The sequence below is a fragment of the Ptiloglossa arizonensis genome, chromosome 8 (assembly GCF_051014685.1).
Source record: "Ptiloglossa arizonensis isolate GNS036 chromosome 8, iyPtiAriz1_principal, whole genome shotgun sequence".
Lineage (NCBI taxonomy): Eukaryota > Metazoa > Arthropoda > Insecta > Hymenoptera > Colletidae > Ptiloglossa > Ptiloglossa arizonensis.
In genome coordinates, this window is record NC_135055.1 from 3,294,459 (window position 1) to 3,314,286 (window position 19,828).

The 19,828-nt window shown below is 39.2% G+C and overlaps 1 protein-coding gene across 11 annotated transcripts in view; it reads right to left on the reverse strand.

Moving 5' to 3' along the window:
- Window positions 1-2,877: 2,877 nt before the first annotated feature.
- LOC143150357 (uncharacterized) overlaps window positions 2,878-19,828 on the reverse strand; it is a 33,272-nt gene continuing 16,321 nt past the window's right edge. For 4 of the 11 annotated variants that reach the window (XM_076318559.1, XM_076318561.1, XM_076318564.1 and 1 more), the window contains 6 exons: window positions 17,997-18,501; window positions 15,732-15,898; window positions 14,231-14,448; window positions 12,024-12,098; window positions 10,033-10,261; window positions 2,878-5,378 (listed from right to left, as the gene is read on the reverse strand). In XM_076318559.1, coding sequence (XP_076174674.1) covers window positions 5,281-5,378; window positions 10,033-10,261; window positions 12,024-12,098; window positions 14,231-14,448; window positions 15,732-15,894 — 783 coding nt within the window. In that variant the 5' untranslated portion in view covers window positions 15,895-15,898; window positions 17,997-18,501 and the 3' untranslated portion in view covers window positions 2,878-5,280. Of the gene's footprint in view, window positions 5,379-6,032; window positions 7,832-9,322; window positions 9,948-10,032; window positions 10,262-12,023; window positions 12,099-14,230; window positions 14,449-15,731; window positions 15,899-16,733; window positions 16,970-17,980; window positions 18,502-19,828 lie in introns of those variants that run through there. The other 7 variants (XM_076318566.1, XM_076318565.1, XM_076318562.1 and 4 more) reach the window with 5 other exon arrangements.

A 19,828-nucleotide genomic window follows, 5' to 3' on the forward strand; every position in this document is an offset into this window, starting at 1 on the left:
CATTTCCTCAAGTAACATAATTCATTAAGTAAAAATGAATATGAAATGAAAATTACATTCAAAACTTTTAAATTCCTGGATTTTTAAGAAATTACGTCTCAATTATGGGAATCTGGAATACTTTGAAAGAGTAAAAATTAGATAGAAGCATTATGTTTAAATTATACATATCGGAGTTCATTGTAATAATGTAATCATATATGTTTAACAAATAATAGTTTAAAGCTTCAACTGTCGATTTATTTACAAAGAAAACGCGCAGTGAAATAGTATGTCCATCTAGCGGTCAGCGGAGTGAACTACATTTATGGAATGATTCTATGGTACAGGTTGCGCTATCCTAACAGGTACTGTGCGCCATATGTACTGTTTCGTTTCTTTGTAAATAAATCGAAAATTTAAACAATAAACAATCATTTATTCAGTATGTGTGTACAATTATTTTGATAAAATAAATTTACATTCGTGTAATTTAGACAAATTATGTATTCTATCAACGAAAATTGTCATTACTTCTCTACCAACATTAGCTTTTAACATTGATCCTCTTTTACATAATTTTTTTATGAGAATAGTTAGTTAATTTCATTGTAATTACCAACGATTTAAGCATTAAATTATCATTAATTAAATACGTTTGATTTTATTGTAATAATGAAGTCGTGTAAATGCGTCTAATGTACAACGTAATTGAAAGACAATAATGCGTATTTAATAAATAATTTGTTTATTCAGTTGTTCTTCCGTGCAATGACTATACCTTATCGAGGTTAAAAAAGTAGTTAGATATTTTTAGGTTCACAACAATGGCTGCATTTTATTTTTTATTTTTTTTTTTGCGGGGAAATCTTTCAAAAACACCCCTGACATTTTAGGGTTAGGCCAGAGATAGTTTGGGATTCCCCAGCATTTCTGGATGCGAAGCCTATCCACTAAAACCACAATGGTGGCCATCTACTCACGATTTTGGGGAAACACCGGAAACTGTAAACAACATAACATTCGGTACCCTTCTTGAGTGGAGCACATTTGCCAAAAATGAATATGTTTCTAAAAAAGATAGTGTGTGGATATATTCCTTGATAATATTAAGGAAAATATGGTTCAATGGTTTCAATAAATGTTCAATCTATGTATAAAGAATCAAACTTTTATTTCGACAATATTTCGCTGGCGCGATTAAAAATCCGAACGAATAAAGACTTATTCGAAGAATTATTGGTTAATTTGCGCAGCATAAAATTTGGTAAGTTAATTAACACATGGTTACAACAGCGACGAAAAATTGAAATACATAATTTACAATTATGCTAAAATAAAACTACCCTGTATCAACGAGTAACGTATTTTTTCTTTTTTAAACTCGAAATTCGGTATCATGTGACTTAGATATACATATGTATGTATATGCTTGAATTAATTTAATTTGTCGTGCTTTCTTCTCGAACACGGTAAAAGAAACTATAATTTTTAATATTGGTAATTAATATATTGTTCTTCGTTAACGTGAAAATTAAAGCACACGAATAAAACTTTGTATAAAAACAACAACCTCTTGTCTTTAAGGGTTAATAAAGATAGTTGTCAACAGCTATTTAAAAATTAGGAAACCTTAGTTCAATATTGAAAACAAAAAAAGTTGCTAATCGTTGGTTCGTTAAATTCGAAGTCTGTTAAGTCACAATCCATAAAATCGAGAGTTTATTGCAACATTCAACATCGCTTTTCGATAAAAGTAACGGCAATTTGCTTAATAATAATATTCCAATTGTAACCTCGTCATCAATTATTCAACATTCGAATGATTACTCGAACAAGTATTCACTTAATATTTGCTTAAGAGTGACAACACAGTCCTCGGCATATACGTTATATTCGACTAGATTATATAAGTCTTTCTACTGATTTTTTTGCGTTTTTCATACATATTTTGTGTCTGTTTGGTTGCCGATCGAAATCTTAAAGTCGTTTCGAACGTCTAATGCATGTGTACAGTATCTAGGGGGTATCTCATAAGACACAAATAATCTCAATTCTCAATGGCCAAGTCAATTGGACTCTATAGTAATAATAATTTTCTAGTTCATTTTCACTTACGTGCTACTATTTCGAAAGTTTTGTATAAACCCTGCTAAAATTACATCATCACGCCGATGATACCAACTGACTGCCTGTGATTCTGGTTTCGATCAAATCGTTTTCGCTTGGCTTCGGAATACAATGTTTTTCGTTTTTAAATTCTTGTTACTCAATTGAAAGTCCATTTCATTACACGGCCACAGATATAGAATATAGAATTGTCACTGCGAGGGCTACAGTACCGTCAACATTGTAACAAAGCATGAAAAACGTATAGGTTATGTGCGTTAAAAACCGAACATACGACTCGACGTATCTGTGTTCGCGTGAAATTGTGCTACGTACAACGTTAAAAAAATACTTTCGATCCTGAAAGTGAACTGCCTCCGAGCAATGCAGGTTAATAATTCTCGTCGAAGTCTTGACGAACACGTCTTCTCTCTCTGTCTATGTATATAAAAAAAGTTCTTAACCTACGATTATTTTCACTTCTTATTATATTCAGGCCCTATACATTTGGCGTATCGTCAGCGCTACGAATAATATTCATCTCGAAACGATTTACATTTTCTGACAATAGTAAAAGTTCGTTAATTACGCTACGGAAAAGTAGTAACAGTAAAAACAAATGTTTGCGAATGAAAACGGTAACACACGTCATCCATAGGAAATACTAGGTATTACGCGAGGAATAAATTCACATTTTTAAATTTAACTCAACAACGATAACAATAACAATTTAAGCTCGGTAACCTTTCGCGATACAGTTAACGTAATCGTAAAAGAATATACGATACATACATGCATACGATGTATTAATCTTTCGCGAAATAATATTTGAATAAAAAACATATAACGCCTACTTAATCTCACGATACATTCGGGCTACTGCTGACGATATAATTACAATTCTTTCCAAGTTACTTGTAAGTTAACTCTCTATAAGGACATTCGAAGTACCATACATATTACTCGATCGAAGTGAAGTCTGTTTTTCGATCGTTATCTTATACAATCTTTGCGTTAAAAATCCTCCTCGTGGAACGGTGCCATATTGTTACAAAAGAAACACGTGGTGCTTCTCAAGTACAACTCGTTCGGTGTTATCAACTTATTAAATGTATTAAGCCACAGACGAGATATGCATACACATGTACCTCGTTTGTGATGCAGCGTGTGATTCGATTTTTACCAGGTACAGGTACAAAGTGGCATCTATCGTCATTTTTAAGCCTTTGCAATGCAAACAGAGCCGTAAATTAAATTAATAATTATTTTATGGAAGTCGATTACAATTATATAGATTGTACAACTTAAACAATAACTAGAGTACGTTACGTAATTTCTCAATCGCAACTAAACGTAATAAAGTGAATACAATTACCACTGGAAAAATTTGTTATTAATTGATCGTCGTTTTTCCACTAAGTGTCGTTAACGTAGAAATTTATATAATGAGCGTCTACGTTCTATCTTTTTATAAATAAAAATCAGTAGAGTCTCGTCTCGTGTATTGTATTGCTAATTTCGAATGAGATTAAAGATTATAAATAAAAGTTCCGTTGAAACGTACAGATAATGTTCGACGTTCGATAATAAATCAAACATCCGTGACTAGTAGTGTAATTATTGCAAGAGGTACAGCACCACTTTATTCCCGTTCGTCGTACTTTCGTGAGGCAACCTCGTTAGAAACAAGCACACGTATTTGTATGCACGAATTGACTGGAAACACGCGCGCACGAATTTCCCTTTTATTACTCGACAGGGGAATTCAGAAATATTGTTGTAATTTCTCGATCCGATTGACAATAAAGATAATCGTCTTCGATCGAACGCAGGCTTTCTGCCTGCACGGTTGAGTATCGGTCAATAATTATTGTTGCATCATGTGGATGCAAATTAGGCTCGGTCGGTAACCGTGTCAGGCCGTCGTATTGCAAATAAAGCAAACCTCAATTTGCGGACGAAATTATACCCGTTACACTCGCCCATCGACTTGCAAATAGATAAACAATACAAATTTCCTACGAAGGAAAGAAACATACGAGTATTACACCCTTTCAGCACTCACTAAACCAAATACTCCGTGCTCGAAAGAAAGGATGTCGTCAGATTTTGACAATTTTCTTCTCCCTCACCTAAATATATTATTTCAACACTCTAATATAAATTTTCTGATTTGTGAAATAAATGATCGCACACCGGTGTTTATTGGGTGGCAATGCATTCGAATAACAATTCTTTGATAATCGATGAGCGAGTGCAATCCAGTTTCACTTTACGCCATTTTTAACCTCTCGTCGTTTCAGTTCAGTACGATCTACGATGCACGTGCAGAAAAAGGGGCACCCAGTGTATAAAACGATTAAATCTATCCTCGTAAATGGTTGTTTAATAATCTGAATAAATCTTTATTTTTATTCATTAAACAATGGTTATCGCTAATTTTTGTGCTTCAAAGAATAGTCCCTCTATGTGTTAAACTTTCACCAATTAACACAGGTGTCGCTTTCTTTGCTACAGTGTGTAACTAACCCGTTCGACCGTACATTATGTGCAAAGTTCTTACGATCGTGGCACATTATGTACATATGTATGTAGTATGTAGCTACGTTCATCGAACGCCCATGTGCGTTTACCGAGCGCGTCGAATGGATTCGCTGGATATTTACATTCAGGGCGCCTGAGGGGTCAGAATTGTCTAAAAATATTCACCTTTCGTTAATTTCGTTCTCATTTTGGTGTTTTGATTTCCGTGATCAGACAAGTTCTCGAGTTCGGTGGATATATTCGTTCAGCATCACACCGTTTTGTTCGTGAACAATGCGTAAAGATAACCTAAAAATCTCCCTCGATTCGCGAAGAATCCCCGAATACAGCTCGTAACCCACGTAAACGTAAAATCTTCAAAATCCTCTCTGCGTTAACAACGACACGGTATCGAACTCGCTGGGTATACAAGCCAACCTCGTGGATACAATTCCTCGAAACAGCAGAGAAATCTCTTCCTCTCGAGACTTGGGGCTCGAGAAATCGTCTCGGCGAACCTCAATCGTGCGAACTCGCCGAGGAGCGTTCGAGTACTCTCTTTCCGCGGACGTATTCCTCGAAAACATTCCGCCGACAATGCACGCTTGCCTTCGTTCTGAATGTGAAAAACCATCTCGGCCCGGTCGCGGACCGGAACGCTCGAGCGTGTTACTCGCTCGACATCAGCTGCACACTGTCGTCCGCCGATCTGTGAAACCGTCGGATCGGCGTCGGATGTAACAACGAGAACGTGTGCGAGTGGCGATCTGAAAAATTCCAATGCAATCGCAACGTCTTTGTGAACACGAAACTACTCGGCGCGTTCGATTGACTAAGGTCTGCGCCGAATGTTTTGGCCGCTCGAGGTCACCGGTTTACGTGGAACCTTTCAAATTACCCCCTCTCTTACGATATAGGCCTCGATTTTATCCAATCACAAGACACTCGTACAATTACGGGGTCTGTTGTCTCGTTACAACATATTCGCATTTTACTTTCAGCTTTACAATTATTGTCACATTGTTAGTCAGCCCGAACAACCTTACGTACGTTTGATGGATTTGTCTGCAGAGTTGAGTTTTTTTTTTTTATTTTCAATGAAAATAAAGGAACGGAGTGGACAAACGAGAGACAATGAGTACTTAAATAGTACGGGGGTTTGATCCCTAGTGACCTTGAGCGGCCAATATATTTGGCGCGAACTGCAATTCATTACTTCGATGATAGTCGCTAGTCGTTACTCTTGCGTATCTGTGTAGGAATTATATTTGACATAACCTAAATAGCAGGAAAAGAATGTGCAGTTTTATTAGGTGTTTGTCTCAGTGTTTCAAACCCTTGGCAATGTTAATGTCGACATCCGTTTACTTCTTTAATTCTGAAATAAGTAAATAACAGAATGTCCACGTTGCGATTCAAATTTTAAAGTTAAAATTGCATCAATACGCACACTTGTTAACTTCCAAGAAATAACAAGCTCGCGCCATGTCGCGTAGAAATGATAAAACTTTATTTAGCATTGCATTTAGTATAACTGCTCTATTTAAAAAACAATTGTTCAAGATGATGACACATCACCTCAACATGATTAGCGATTCTGTATTTATAGCGACATAGAACTACAGAAAATACTGCAACTTGCACTTGTGTAGGTGTATGCACAACGTATTGCCGGTTGCGTACGTGCAAGCGTTACGCACTACTATTGCAGGTTGCACATGTACAGGTACGTATCTTGGGTAGCATACTTTATCAGAACAGGTGACGACACATCACCTCAAGATGATTAGCGATTCTGTATTTATAGCGATATAGAACTACAGAAAGTACTGCAGCTTGCACTTGTGTAGGTATATGCGCAACGTATTGCCGGTTGCATACGTGCAAGCGTTACGCACTACTGTTGCAGGTTGCACATGTACAGGTGTGTATCTTGGGTAGCGTACTTTATAAAAAAAAATGTACAATTTGTTCCCTAGCAATTATAATCATTAATGTTTGATTCAATTAAAAAAAAAATTGATATCCAATTAGGATATTAAGACACTGGCAAATGTATCGGGGTTATTACCCCGCATGAAAATGAGATCTTTAATATGCGTGCACGTGAGCCACGAAAGACCGACATAAAAAATCGCGCACTGCGACAGCCAGGGGCGATTAGATCTCTTACGCGAGTATTCAACTCTGACAATAAATCATTGAATAAAACACAGTGATAACCGTGTGTCACATGGAAAGCGACATGAACTCGACCGATTTCGATCTTCCAAGCTTGAAATTTCATAGGATTGAAATAAACTTCAAAAGTTAATCGTTACAAGTGGCAAAATGATTTAAAACCTGAATAATCCTTGGTCGTTATCGTTGACAGACATCGTAAACATTGCTCTCGAATCCCAATTTACCGGTGATAATATCAAGTTTCAAGAACTCCTTACCTCGTGACGTGTCCATGTATGACGTATATCAATTCTTTTAATAATATTTTAACACCTTCGTTGTTCGAAGAATATTTAACGCAACTATGGACGTACAAAGTGTTTCGCGAGGTGACCGATGAACTTTATCAGTATGTTTGACAGGTTACTTTGAACCAAATATGTTAGTGGGGCAGGAAAAGTATTTGACCTGCAGATACTTAAAATTCAGTCTTCACTATAGTACGCGACCAACAGGTTTTGCGATCTCACTATACTTTTATTAACGGTATGCAAATTTGCGCGAAAAAGGGTGCCGTTGGTGTATTGTATCAGTCTCTCTGATAAAACTATAAACAGAAAAGTCTCTGAGGTGAATTTTACAATTTATTGTTCAATAATCATAATGGCGAATGTAGGTAAAAATTAAATGAAAACGTAAACAATCTTATAGAATTTTCACAAAAGTCAACGAGTTATACCTTATGATTTTTTTAACTCGATCATCTCGAATAACATTGTCGAGTATAAGGTTAATGACGATTATTAATTTTTCAAAAGATACGAGATATAGAGAGCAATTGCACTTACGAACGTTCAAGCCGTCACTCAGGGGTGCGTGTACGGTACGCTAACGGTACAGTGGTGGGGTATCCGCTCGGTGGCCTTGAACGGCCACTTTATTCGGCACGTATCACCACGCCTCGCATTAAGACTAAAGGACGCTTATCTCGGTAACGATTAGAAATAGACCCATACTGTATATGACCGATTTCGTTCCGAATGATCTGTCAAACATGCTGGAACGGTTCTTCGATCAACTCTCGGTATACACCGTGCGAATAAGAGCGAAAAATAATTCCTAACGTATTTCTCTCGTAATCCCTGTGACATTTCTTACCGAATACATTAAGTGATAATAAAAAAGAAATCATGCAATATGAGGTTATCAGTAAGCGTCGATCCGGTAAACGTTGTCACGAAGGGCTCACGAGTACCGAAACCGGGAAGATTGAAAGTTCTAATACAAGATTGAGCCAAGGCACACCCACCGGCGGACCAACCATTCATTTATGCAGAGTTAAAAATAAGGGTAAATCGATCGCACATGTCTATAAGCGCGGCATCAAGGTCGCGAATAAGTGTCCGGAACGAATATATGAATTCGCTAATGCGCCAAAGTGTGTCTGTGTTACGAGTCGATTTCCATATTCCTTACCCTGCACGTTCGTGGAATTTCGCGAACAAGCATTCGAAGCTGCTTCAAGCCATGTTCAAGGATCCTGTCACTCGTATGTAAATGAAACTTGCGAATAGGTACAGCAGAACCTTCATTATCCGAACGTTCCACTATTCGAATATTTGATTAAACTTGCTTTTGAGATTGGGTTTTAATAACCTTGCGTACCACTTATTTTTTACTTACTTTTCAATCGTATGAACGAACAAATGGAATAAATAAATATTAACTGAGCGGTACACTGTTTTGTGAAATGCTCTTTTATTTTTATTGAAATTATCTTTCTATTAAGATTATATTAAAATATAATTCCGATTTTAGGAACAATTTAGGGTATTTATGCAGAAATAAAATTGTGTAGTGTTAACGATAAAAAAAGATAAGAAAATTATAGAAAGAGGAATCGACTATTATTTAGTTTAGATACCAGGCGATTTCAGTTTTCCATTTAACTTTGTAAAATTAATTTATGGTCATTTTTCTGAAATGTAAAATCGGTTCACTAATTCGATTATTGGAGGTTCTACCGTATTTGAAATCACTTCTAAATATACATCGTTACTCTACCATGTGCACAGATCGATATACATATTTACATACAGCCCATTAAATATACCCATTATGTCAGTTGCTGGACACGTCCAGCTTTCTGCATTAACCAAAATGTTTCATTAAGAAAAGTGCAAGTAACCTTGAACCGTCGATGCCTTCAAGGTTGAAGACTTTTTTTATCATTCGATGATGAGATTACTATTCGATTGCTGTAAATTTCTGATGAATCCCTTCACCTAAATATTTTAACCCCAAAATACCACATTACCCACTCAGCACACAAATTAAAACGAAACACCCTGTATACCCAAAGCTTGTAATTATTTGTGAACTATTTATCTATGGCCTAAAATCTACTTGTTTGTAAAATCTACCTTAATAGAAACTTGCAATTAAGTATCTGCAATTACATAATGTGATATACTCGATATTTAATGTATTTTTCGTTTAAACGTTTAAATAAATAGTCCAACGATTTCGTATTTCAACAGTAGGAATTTGGTGCATCGAGTATTAAACCAACGTTCTAAAAATTGTACAAAAGAAAAAAATTTCAAGAAAAATAAATATTACTAAAAGAAAGTATCGTTTTTTCTAGCGTTATCAAAGAAAAAGAACAAAGTAAACAAATTACACGAAAGATGAAATTTGTAAAATAAGATACGGGGTCACTTTGGAGATTACGTCCTAAGAATTATGCGATTTTGATCATGGTGACCGTCAGCATTGAACGAAAAATGAATTTTATAATAATTACAATATCGGCAACAATCTAGTCTCTGCATTCTGTAGATGTTTACAGGGAATTGTCATCGAGCGTATCGGTGAATTTTTAATGAAAAATATTCTAAGTAACAACAACATTATTTGTATATTTTCGAAAACAGATTTTCAAAGAGAAAATGAAAGACTCTCATTGGCAGCAGTTCTGCGAGACGTGACCTTCGCCAACCGAAAAAATATCACCAAGTATCCGTCGACGTAAATGCAGGTCGAAACGACCGATTAATAAGAAACTAATTTTTATTAAAGCGTCAGACCACATGGAACAGGCACTAAGCTTACTTGCTAGTATAATTTATATGACGAAAGCGCGCGGATGATGCCTATGGAGGATCTACGAGCTATAAAGTACGTTAGACAGTGTGAGAAAAGCGGCTCGATCGGAAAGAAACTAAAAGGCAAGTTCTTAGTCGTTTGGAATCGCACCTCTGATATCCGTGGATGGTTCGCTTCTAGAAAGCTCGTGATCGTTGCCCCTATATGACACCTTCGACGGGCTTTTGCAGTGCGTCAGCGCGTCGCTCTTCCCGTTCGAGTTCTGATTCTGATGAGGGAAATGGAAGGTCGTAGTGTGCGGCCACGAAGCAGGCGGCGGGCTACGTACAAGGTGCTCGTGCACTTGTGCGAGTGTCAACGGATCGGCGTCACCTAACTCCTGGAAAAAAATCGATTGGCTATATTTTTTTCCAGTCACATTCAAGAGTAATTTCATACTCGAAAGAAGATGCAATAATCTCCGCTTTCGAACGACCAATTCGAGACCAATTCGTTTGTAAACGGGGTAGGTAGAGATTTTTATCTCGAGCCTTGCATTGCACACCCGCGAAAAGTCGATCGTTAATTTAGAATAAGAAAATGTTACATTTCTTCATATTTTTTCGCGCCAGTATTGTGAATGGAATGAATATATTTTTTTTGCAGTCACATTATAGTGTAATTAAATACTCGAAAGATTATACAATAATCGAACGACAAAATCGGAATAAATTCGTTTGTAAACGGGGTAGGTAGCGATTTTTATCTCGAGCTTTGCATTGCACACCCTCGATAAGTTAATGTAAAATACAAATGGTTATATTTTTTCATATTTCTTCACGGCAGTATTTTAAACGGATTGACTATATTTTTTTCCAGTTACATTAAAGAGTAATTCCATACTCGAAAGACGATGCAATAATCTCCGCTTTCGAACGATCAATTCGAAACCAATTCGTTTGTAAACGGGGTAGGTAGAGATTTTTATTCCGAACCTTGCATTACACACCCTCGAAAAGTCGATCGTTAATTTAGAATAAGAAAATGTTACATTTCTCCATATTTTTTCGCGCCAGTATTGTGAACGGAATGAATATATTTTTTTTGCAGTCACATTATAGTGTAATTAAATACTCGAAAGATTATACAATAATCGAACGACAAAATCGGAATAAATTCGTTTGTAAACGGGTTAGGTAGCGATTTTTATCTCGAGTCTTGCATTGCACACCCTCGACAAGTCGATCGTTAATGTAGAAAATACGCAGCCGATTAAAATTAATCCAAACACGACTTTGTTCCGACTGTTAAAAAAAAAAAAAAATTCATCCAAACAGGGTCGTGTTTGGACTCATTTTAATCGGGAAAACCTCGACAATCCAAGGATAATTGTGCCAAGACTATTTCATTGGTAAGTGAAATTTGGTGTAAAAATTGTTACTCGAAAGCGGGTGTCGCTGCACCGTTTCCGTTAATTTCGAATATATCGCAGTCCTGGGTCACTTTAACGTTTATTGAACCATTACACGCATCTGAATGCATATTCAGGTCACTTGCATAGGACAGAATGAAAAAAGTTGCTACGTACTTTCATATATAAAAAAAAAAAGTACGAGTGGCACACCTTGTGTATCGGTATCAACTGGTCCCATCGTTTTTGCTCGTTACAACGCCATAAAACGCCAATCAGAAAAACGAGAGAATTTTTTCTCGGATCTAATAATGGAGAAAGCATTGCGGGGGAATGCCTCGCCTATAAATGTGGCGAGTGCTGGCCACCAACGGGCATTTTATGCGTGGCGTGACCCAAAATTAAGCGAGCACAGGAAACGTTGAAGTGATTCATCGAACAAACGTATTTCCCCGTCTGGTCGACGTTGGAACGGCCCGCCGTTAATTGTCCAGTCGGATATAAAAAGCATCGTTAAAGTCGTACCGTTGACATTGGTCAAGAGACGATGGACAACTAAAAATATTACCGCGGATACCTGATTGCTCTTATTCCAGGAACGAAGCGATCTATACTAGAAAACGGGCGGTCCATGGCAGAAGAAAGAAATTTCAACTTTAGTTCAGTTTACCGTTAATAATACGACTCGAGGTCCCTATCGATGTTCCTTTCATGCTCCAACGAACAGAAACAAGAATGAAATATCACTCACCTGAGACATAAGTATAGCGTCGTCGGACTCGGACTCCTCTATGGACTCCACGAGACTCTCACGACTGGCCAGCACCTGGAAAGCGCGAATACCGTCGTCGAGAAATTTTACATTGTACTAGGTGTCCATGTTGGATATTAAAATGACCGTGTTAGGCGTTAAAATGCCCTCAGAGTGTTTACCATAAGAATAAAATGGCATCGGAACACTTGTTCACCACATTGTACACAAAGCTCAGTTTCTTTCTGTCGGAGCACAGTTTGAGAAACACTGCTCCGAGATGTGGAATAGTTGTGACGATGACGATAATGATTTGCTACCAAATGACACCGTTAAATCATCGAATTGAAAATTTCCATTGCTTTTGAAGATATGTAAAAAATGTGTTAAAAAAGGAATATTGTAACCTTCGAAGGGTGTTTAATGATTATGTACTGTGCAGAGATCGCAAGTTGCCAATGAATCTGATGTCCCATTTCGAACTACACGCATTTTTATTGTTGAAATGATTATTCGCGTGACGAAAAGTTATCCAAACAGAGAGAAATAGCGCAATGACGAATGACGTTTGGAACCAGAGTCGGGCATGTTTTATTCAAATAACGAGTGAATTCTTTAAATCAATTCATACACAACGCAGAACGTATTTATTCGAAATGTTATTCCAGTATTGCTCAACTCTACAGGAATGCATTGGCGTAGGCATCGATCCGGCATATTAACTTCCAACGAAACAAATTTCTGTACCTTTGGATCACTTTTTAACATTTTCTTTTTTTTTTTAGACTATGCTGTATATTTGTTCAGATCTGTACCAAAAGTATTCTTAATTTTATAAATAAAGATAAGAAGGTTGGTTATAGAAAAAGATTTCCATATCCGTGGTTTTGACTACTATGCGACATGACAGCTTAGCTCCTAAATGTTAGGGTCCCTGGTGGGGATTGGGTGGGGCAAGAGTCCCCTCGCCCCACTATCGCTCAGTTTGCAGGCACTTGACAATTTACGATCTCTGTACAGTACGTTCAACATAAATTTACGTATTCAAAGTTATTTAAAGGTTACATTATTATATGTCGTTAAATTTGTACCGGTACCAAATAAAATGGCGTACGTAGAAGAATATCAAGTCCTATTTAAAAAAGAAAAAATACTCGTGATTCTGAAATCTCCAAATATAGTCCATCGATCGTATTATTTATTGTTAATCGAACAATTTCGTATTCAGAGAATTGTTTCTGCAATCAAAAGTGAAGGAGATTCTTTGATCGATCATTTCATACGTGTCTATAAAAGATTAAAATTTAAGTTCAGAATTTAAAACCCTGAAAAATTGTTTAAATATTTATGACTCGTTAATAAATTCTATATATTCTTTTTGTTACACGTTTCGTACGTCCATTTCATTTTATATATCGCAAAAATAGGTTTGCTCTCGCGGAGCCTTTAATAAGAAACATTGTTGTAATTTCTATAGTTGTAATTTTTTAAACATAGTAACGATTTCGTTCGATTGGATCAGTGACCAGCAACCCGCGGACCGCGGATGGTAAAATTCACCATCGACCAGAAACACGCAATAAATGGTTAATAAAAAATACTGGCGTTACAGCGAAAACAAGCAACATAGTTATATATAACAACACCCGCGATCGTGTCATTCGTTTTTTCAGTTTGCATTATTCCCAATATAAACTTATCGACACAAGCTCCTCCGAAATCCAAAGAAATGATTCCACAAACGGAACGTAAGTGCGCGCGTGTATGCTTGTGTGTACGAAAGGGAAGAAAAAAAAGGGAACAAAAAGGAAAAAGAAAAGAAAAAAAAAAGGAAGAAAGTTCCATCGTCGGAGGTAACAACTTTCATCCTGTAAATTAAATTTCTTTCATTAATATCGCGTTCGTCGCAGCCTCTTACGGAATATTAGATATCCGATGTCTGCATTCTGCGGAACAAAGGTTGCTCATCGCTGGACTGATCCTTTAATCACTTTGAGTATCGTACGAGTGTCCCTCCAACGAACCAATTTTAAAACACGCGAGTTTCTTTTCTTTTTTTCCTTTCTTTCTTTCTTCCTTTTTTTTTCTCGAAAAAGTCACCAAGGGACGGTTTCGTGCAAGGATAAGCCCCGCTTTCACGGGTTTTATCCGATCCCGTTTCTTCGTGCGCTCGTTTCGGAAACCAAGAAGACGATATCGATTCGAACCTGCAGGAACGGATTATCCTGTCGACTTAGCCTAAGTGCCTCCATATCCTGATCGATGTTCCGTGTTCTACCAGGTGTCAAGGTTAAAACGGAATGCGACGGTGACGGCTGACAGGCGACGACGACATCGACGGCGGCCACGCTCAAGGTCGAAGGAATTCTCGATACCTGATTGTCATTCTCGCTACCGCTGCGCCGGCAAGTGTTCGTGATGATGGCTGAAACAGATATCATCGAGAACGGTCAGCGGAATCTGTCCTTAGAATGCGCCACCTTCCGCGTTGGAAGTGCACGGTACAGGGTGGACGTTAAAAACCGAACCGTGGTAACACCCTTTTAATTAAACGTGGTAAAAAAATTCACCAGGGGGTGGGGAGGGGGGGGAGGTTGCGCGATTTAACGAGGTCCGTCTTCCTGTAGCTACAATTTTTCATTTTAAAGATTCCCGAGTATCTCATTAACTATTCCCTCCACGGTGTATATACACCTTTAACGCTTCGAGTTTTTTATTTTCCAGCTGGTTTAAAAAAAAAAAAAAAAACACCCCAAGTGTTCGGTTATTTGGTTTTTTTAAATATTTTAAAAGTAATTACACGAGACTGTAAATGTAGTATATTTTGAAGAGCGGAAAAGTTTATCGTTCTTCCGTGCACAATCTTTCATTATTAGAATATGGAAGTTATTGGAAAACGATAACAGGTTTGATTCACAATTATCGCTATTGTTGTACGTTTTGCTACGGTTTGTTGACGATTGGAATAAGCGTACGAGTGAATTTCTTTTTTTCTTTTTTTTTCTCTCGTTTTACCTTGTTTCAGTCGCTAAGCACTGTTTCGCATGTTGTTGGGTAACTATGTCGCCCGAGTTAACTCGGGCGCGGCAATTAAGTGGTTAATACAAATTTGAGATTAAGAGATTATCATTGGTCAATCGATCGCACGAGAATTAGTGTATAAGATATTATTTTGACCTTTTTTCGGCCTGTCTCTTCGATCGATAATGAAAATAATTAACCTTTAGACGCATATGGTTGCAAAACTGCACTGTAGTTATTATTCATCATGTGTGTGTGTGTGTGTGTGTGTGTTATTAGATACTAACGACACGTTTCTCACCTACTGTTGCATTTTGGCGATACTCTTCTAAATTTTAATTTATTCACCAGCCGCTATTTATTTATTGCGAGTAAATTTTTTCAATTATATTCGTTACTTTCGAACGAAGAGAAGAAAATGCATTTAAGGGTTGAAAGACACTTTTTACTAATTAAATTCGTACCCCTGATTATTGATTATCGATTATTAATTATTCATAAATCGAGCATCGTAATCAGGGATGGAAAATTGTGCAGCTGAAAGGTTAATTATTTTAATGTATTTAGCGCTTTGTAGTTATTTTGATTATACACGGTTATATATGAAACGAGGATGCAGTTGCACTTTACCGGTGCATTGATATTATATTTAACCGTTCGAGAGTTGTTCACGTTTTTGTAACTTACCGGGTGTCTCGACTTTCGGGGCGCGTTCCATTTCCTCTTCCTCGTTGATCTTCATTCCTAACGTTAACTTTTTCGACTTAAAAAGATTCGAGAGAAACGCTACGCCTTTACGCTTTACACGATCGTATCGTTGAGCGTTCTCCGACGACACGTGTATCATCATTCGTCTGAAAGCAAAAAGGCATCAACGGTTAGTCCAATGGAAATGCACACACGAAAACCTATCAAAAAATCAAACGAATGTATCAACTCGTTCAACGTCCCTCGAACGTGGGATTTCCGCGTCACAGTTTCGATCCCCGTTCTCTAAAACAACAGCTAAAAAGAATCTCATATACTCGAAAATAACACGTTTCTTCGTATCCTCAAATTTATTCCCACCCTCTACCGCCAATTTTCCCCTAACCTCTAATCGGAGGACTCGAACTCGTGTAAATTGTAAAAGAAACGAAACACAAAGAATACAAAAAGAACACGTAAACGAATAAGAAAAACGATACCCCACGATCGAGAAATTGAAATCGAGAACCGTTAAAGCAACACACGAAAACTTATTCGAAATAATTGTACGAGGTTCGGGTCGAGATGAAAGTTAAGAATATTTCGTATCGCTACTCGAACGTCAACGAAATTCGTCGTCTCGGCAGCAACTAAAAACCGAAGAGGAAAAAAAAGAAAGAAAGAAGAAAAGAAAAAAAAAAGAAAAGAAACTCGTCGTGACTCGAGGTCAGGCAAAGTTCATTCGACGAAAGTTCTAAGCCACTCCTTGCTCGCTTTCGAGAGGGAACTGGTCATTGTCGGTGAAATAACGAGCAACGTCTATAGACTTTCTTCGCCGGTACGCGTGAAAACACGTATTCGCGGAAACGAAGCCGAGTTTCCTCCACGTTTCCTCGTCGTCGTCGATCGAGTGTGCCTCGTCGTGGAATCGTACTCCGTTCGTAACGAATCTATCACGTTCGCCGATGAATTCGAGCAACGAGCGATCGTCGGTGTCGGTACTTGTCTCGTGCGGCACCGTGGGTCCATCGGAGCAGTGACGATCCACAGCGGTCGCATTGCCAACTGCAGCTGCAGAAGGGTGTGCTCTCCTGCCTTCTCGCAAGGACTTTGCGCAGCTGCAGCCGAACGAGTCACGGGAGAGAGCGAGACGGGGCGATAGAGCGTGCGTGAAGCGGCAAAATAAAAACGTACGGCAAAAAAACCGAGAGGACAGTGGTGTGCGGTAAGGCCACCGCGAAGTGTTTCGGAAGTACCGCGAAGTAGGTAATTGAGGTTAGGTTGGAACCCGAGAGTTCACAGCTGCGCTTCCCTCGCGCACTTACGCGCTTCTTCGGCCGCGTCTTACGCTTGCGTCACTCGACTGACGGTCGAATAAAATAGGGGGGGGGGGGGGGGGAGAGAGAAGAATAAATAAATAAATAAAAAAGAACGGCCTCGAAACTTTGTTTCTTTCCCCCTGATTGGAACTCGGAGATAGAGCCGTGTACAGGAGCAGGGAAGACACGACCTCCCCGAGAACGGTTTCCGATCTTTGGAGGTTATGTTTGTAACCGAGTAGAGAGAACATTTTCTACCGGGAGGAATCTCAGAACCCCGAGTACCGAGGATACGGAGGCAAGTGTATCGCTTTCCGGTGCTCGTCGACTTTCTGACCTAAATCCCTTCCCTTCGAGATCTCCGAAACGATCGAACGATCGTCTTTGACCAGTCTACGTCCAGCGGGAAACTGGCACCCGGTTGGTTCTCGAAACCCCGTAGGGAAACACCATTGTCGCCCATGTCGGTCACCGCGAAGACACCGCGATCCCCTTTGTCCCGGTTCGATGAAACGTACCCCGGTTTCGAGTCTCCGGAGAAGCTCTCCACGGTGTGCGGGACTCGCACAGCCCCGTTTGCCGAGCGTGCGGCGAGCACGCACATGGGCGTTCACCGCACGTCGTTGACCGTTCGAGTTTCGAATCGTTCCGAGGTGCTCGAAAGTAGGGTTACTTCGCGAACGGTGGTTGTCCAAGGGACGATAGGAGGCACACGGGGACGTTTGGTGGTGCTTTTTCCACGAGAGTATCTCTCTCGTGCAGCTCAGCCGGCGATCGATCCGCTCGTCCTCCACCCGCGAGACAAACGCTCGGGCCTCGTGAATCGGGGACGAGCACGGAGGGATATCGGGAGGAGGGGGAGGGGGGAGGATGTTGGCGCGGTGTCACCGCCGCCTTTCGTCTCCCGGGGAACCACCGCGGTGTACTTACGTCGAGGTGGACGCACCTGGCGATCGTTCATTTTCTCCAACGCGGTCGCTGCCACAGTACCCGCGTGTAACCTCCGCGACACGGTTGTCGGGGTGAACGAGCACTGGATCGCGTCCGCGTCGTGACTACTGGTGCTTCTCGGCACCCTTGTCACCCCCGCGGGCAGGGGGTTGGCCCCACCGGCCCACCTTCCACGCGGTTGGCTGCGAGGAGAAACGCGACGTAGCCGGAGCCACGCGTCGCCCACGGACACGCGCACTCTCGCCGACTACCCCCGTTTCTCTTCCCTTCTTTCTTCCCACCCCTCTTCGTCTTTTCGTTACTTTCGCCGGCCACCACCGGTTCTCCAAGACGCTCGTTCCCTTCTCTTGGACGTCTATTGTGTCTTTTTCTCTTCCTCTCTTGGGGTTTTGTTCGCGCGCCGGTGATTTTTCTTTTTTCTTTTCTTTCTTTCTCTTTTTTGCGTTTTTCCTCTTTGTTACGCGCGCCGGCGTCGTCGGCGGGTCACGCACGGTCGAGATCTGGGCAAAGAGAACGTACACAAGGGTTGTTTCGCGAGTAAGGCGGCTTTGAATGGAATGGAAAGATAGGTCAAGCAACATTAATTGGGCCTCGCGGAGGCGGCCCTTTTACGGGTGCTCGAATTTTTTCGGTAGGGTGGTGGTTTCAATAGGGGGACAGCTGGCTCGAACTTTCGGGGGATTGTCGTTCGAATATTTGCTCACTCGTACGAATGCTACTCGAATACTTGATTGTTCCAACGAATATTACTCGAATGCTCGATCGTTCGAACCGATACTACTGGAATACCTCATTATTCGTTCGAGTATTATTCAAATACTTGATCGTTCGAATCAATGCTACTGATTATTCGAACGAGTACTGGTCGAATACCTGATCATTCGAATCAATACTACTCGAATATTTGATTATTCGAACTAGTACTAGTCGAATACTTGACTATTCGAACGAACACTAGTTTAATACCTGATTATTCGAACCAATACTACTCGAATACTAGATTATTCGAACCAATACTACTCTAATACTCGATTATTCGAACCAATACTACTCGGATACTTGATTATTCGAACGAACATTAGTCGAATACCTGATTATTCGAACGAACATTAGTCGAATACCTGATTATTCGAACCAATACTACTCGAATACTAGATTATTCAAACCAATACTACTCGAATACTCGATTATTCGAACCAATACTACTCGGATACTTGATTATTCGAACGAGTACTAGTCGAATACCTGATCACTCGAACCAATACTACTCGAATATTTGATTATTTGGGCAAGTACTAGTCGAATACCTGATTATTCGAACCAGTACTACTCGAATACTTGATTATTCGAACGAACACTAGTTGAATTCTTGATTGAACAAATATTTGATTATTCAAACGAATCCTGTTCCAATACGTAATTATTCGAACTAGTATTAGTCGAATACCTGATTATTCGAACCAATACTATTAGAATACTTGATTATTTGGACAAGTACTAGTCGAATACCTGATTATTCGAACCCATACTACTCGAATACTTGATTATTCGAACGAACACTAGTTGAATTCTTGATTGAACAAATATTTGATTATTCAAACGAATCCTATTCCAATACGTAATTATTCGAACTAGAATTAGTCGAATATCTGATTATTCGAACCAATACCTTAGAATACTTGATTGTTTGGACAAGTACTAGTCGAATACCTGATTATTCGAACCAATACTACTCGAATACTTGATTATTCGAACGAAGACTAGTTGAATTCTTGATTGAACAAATATTTGATTATTCAAAGGAATATTATTGCAATACGTAATAAT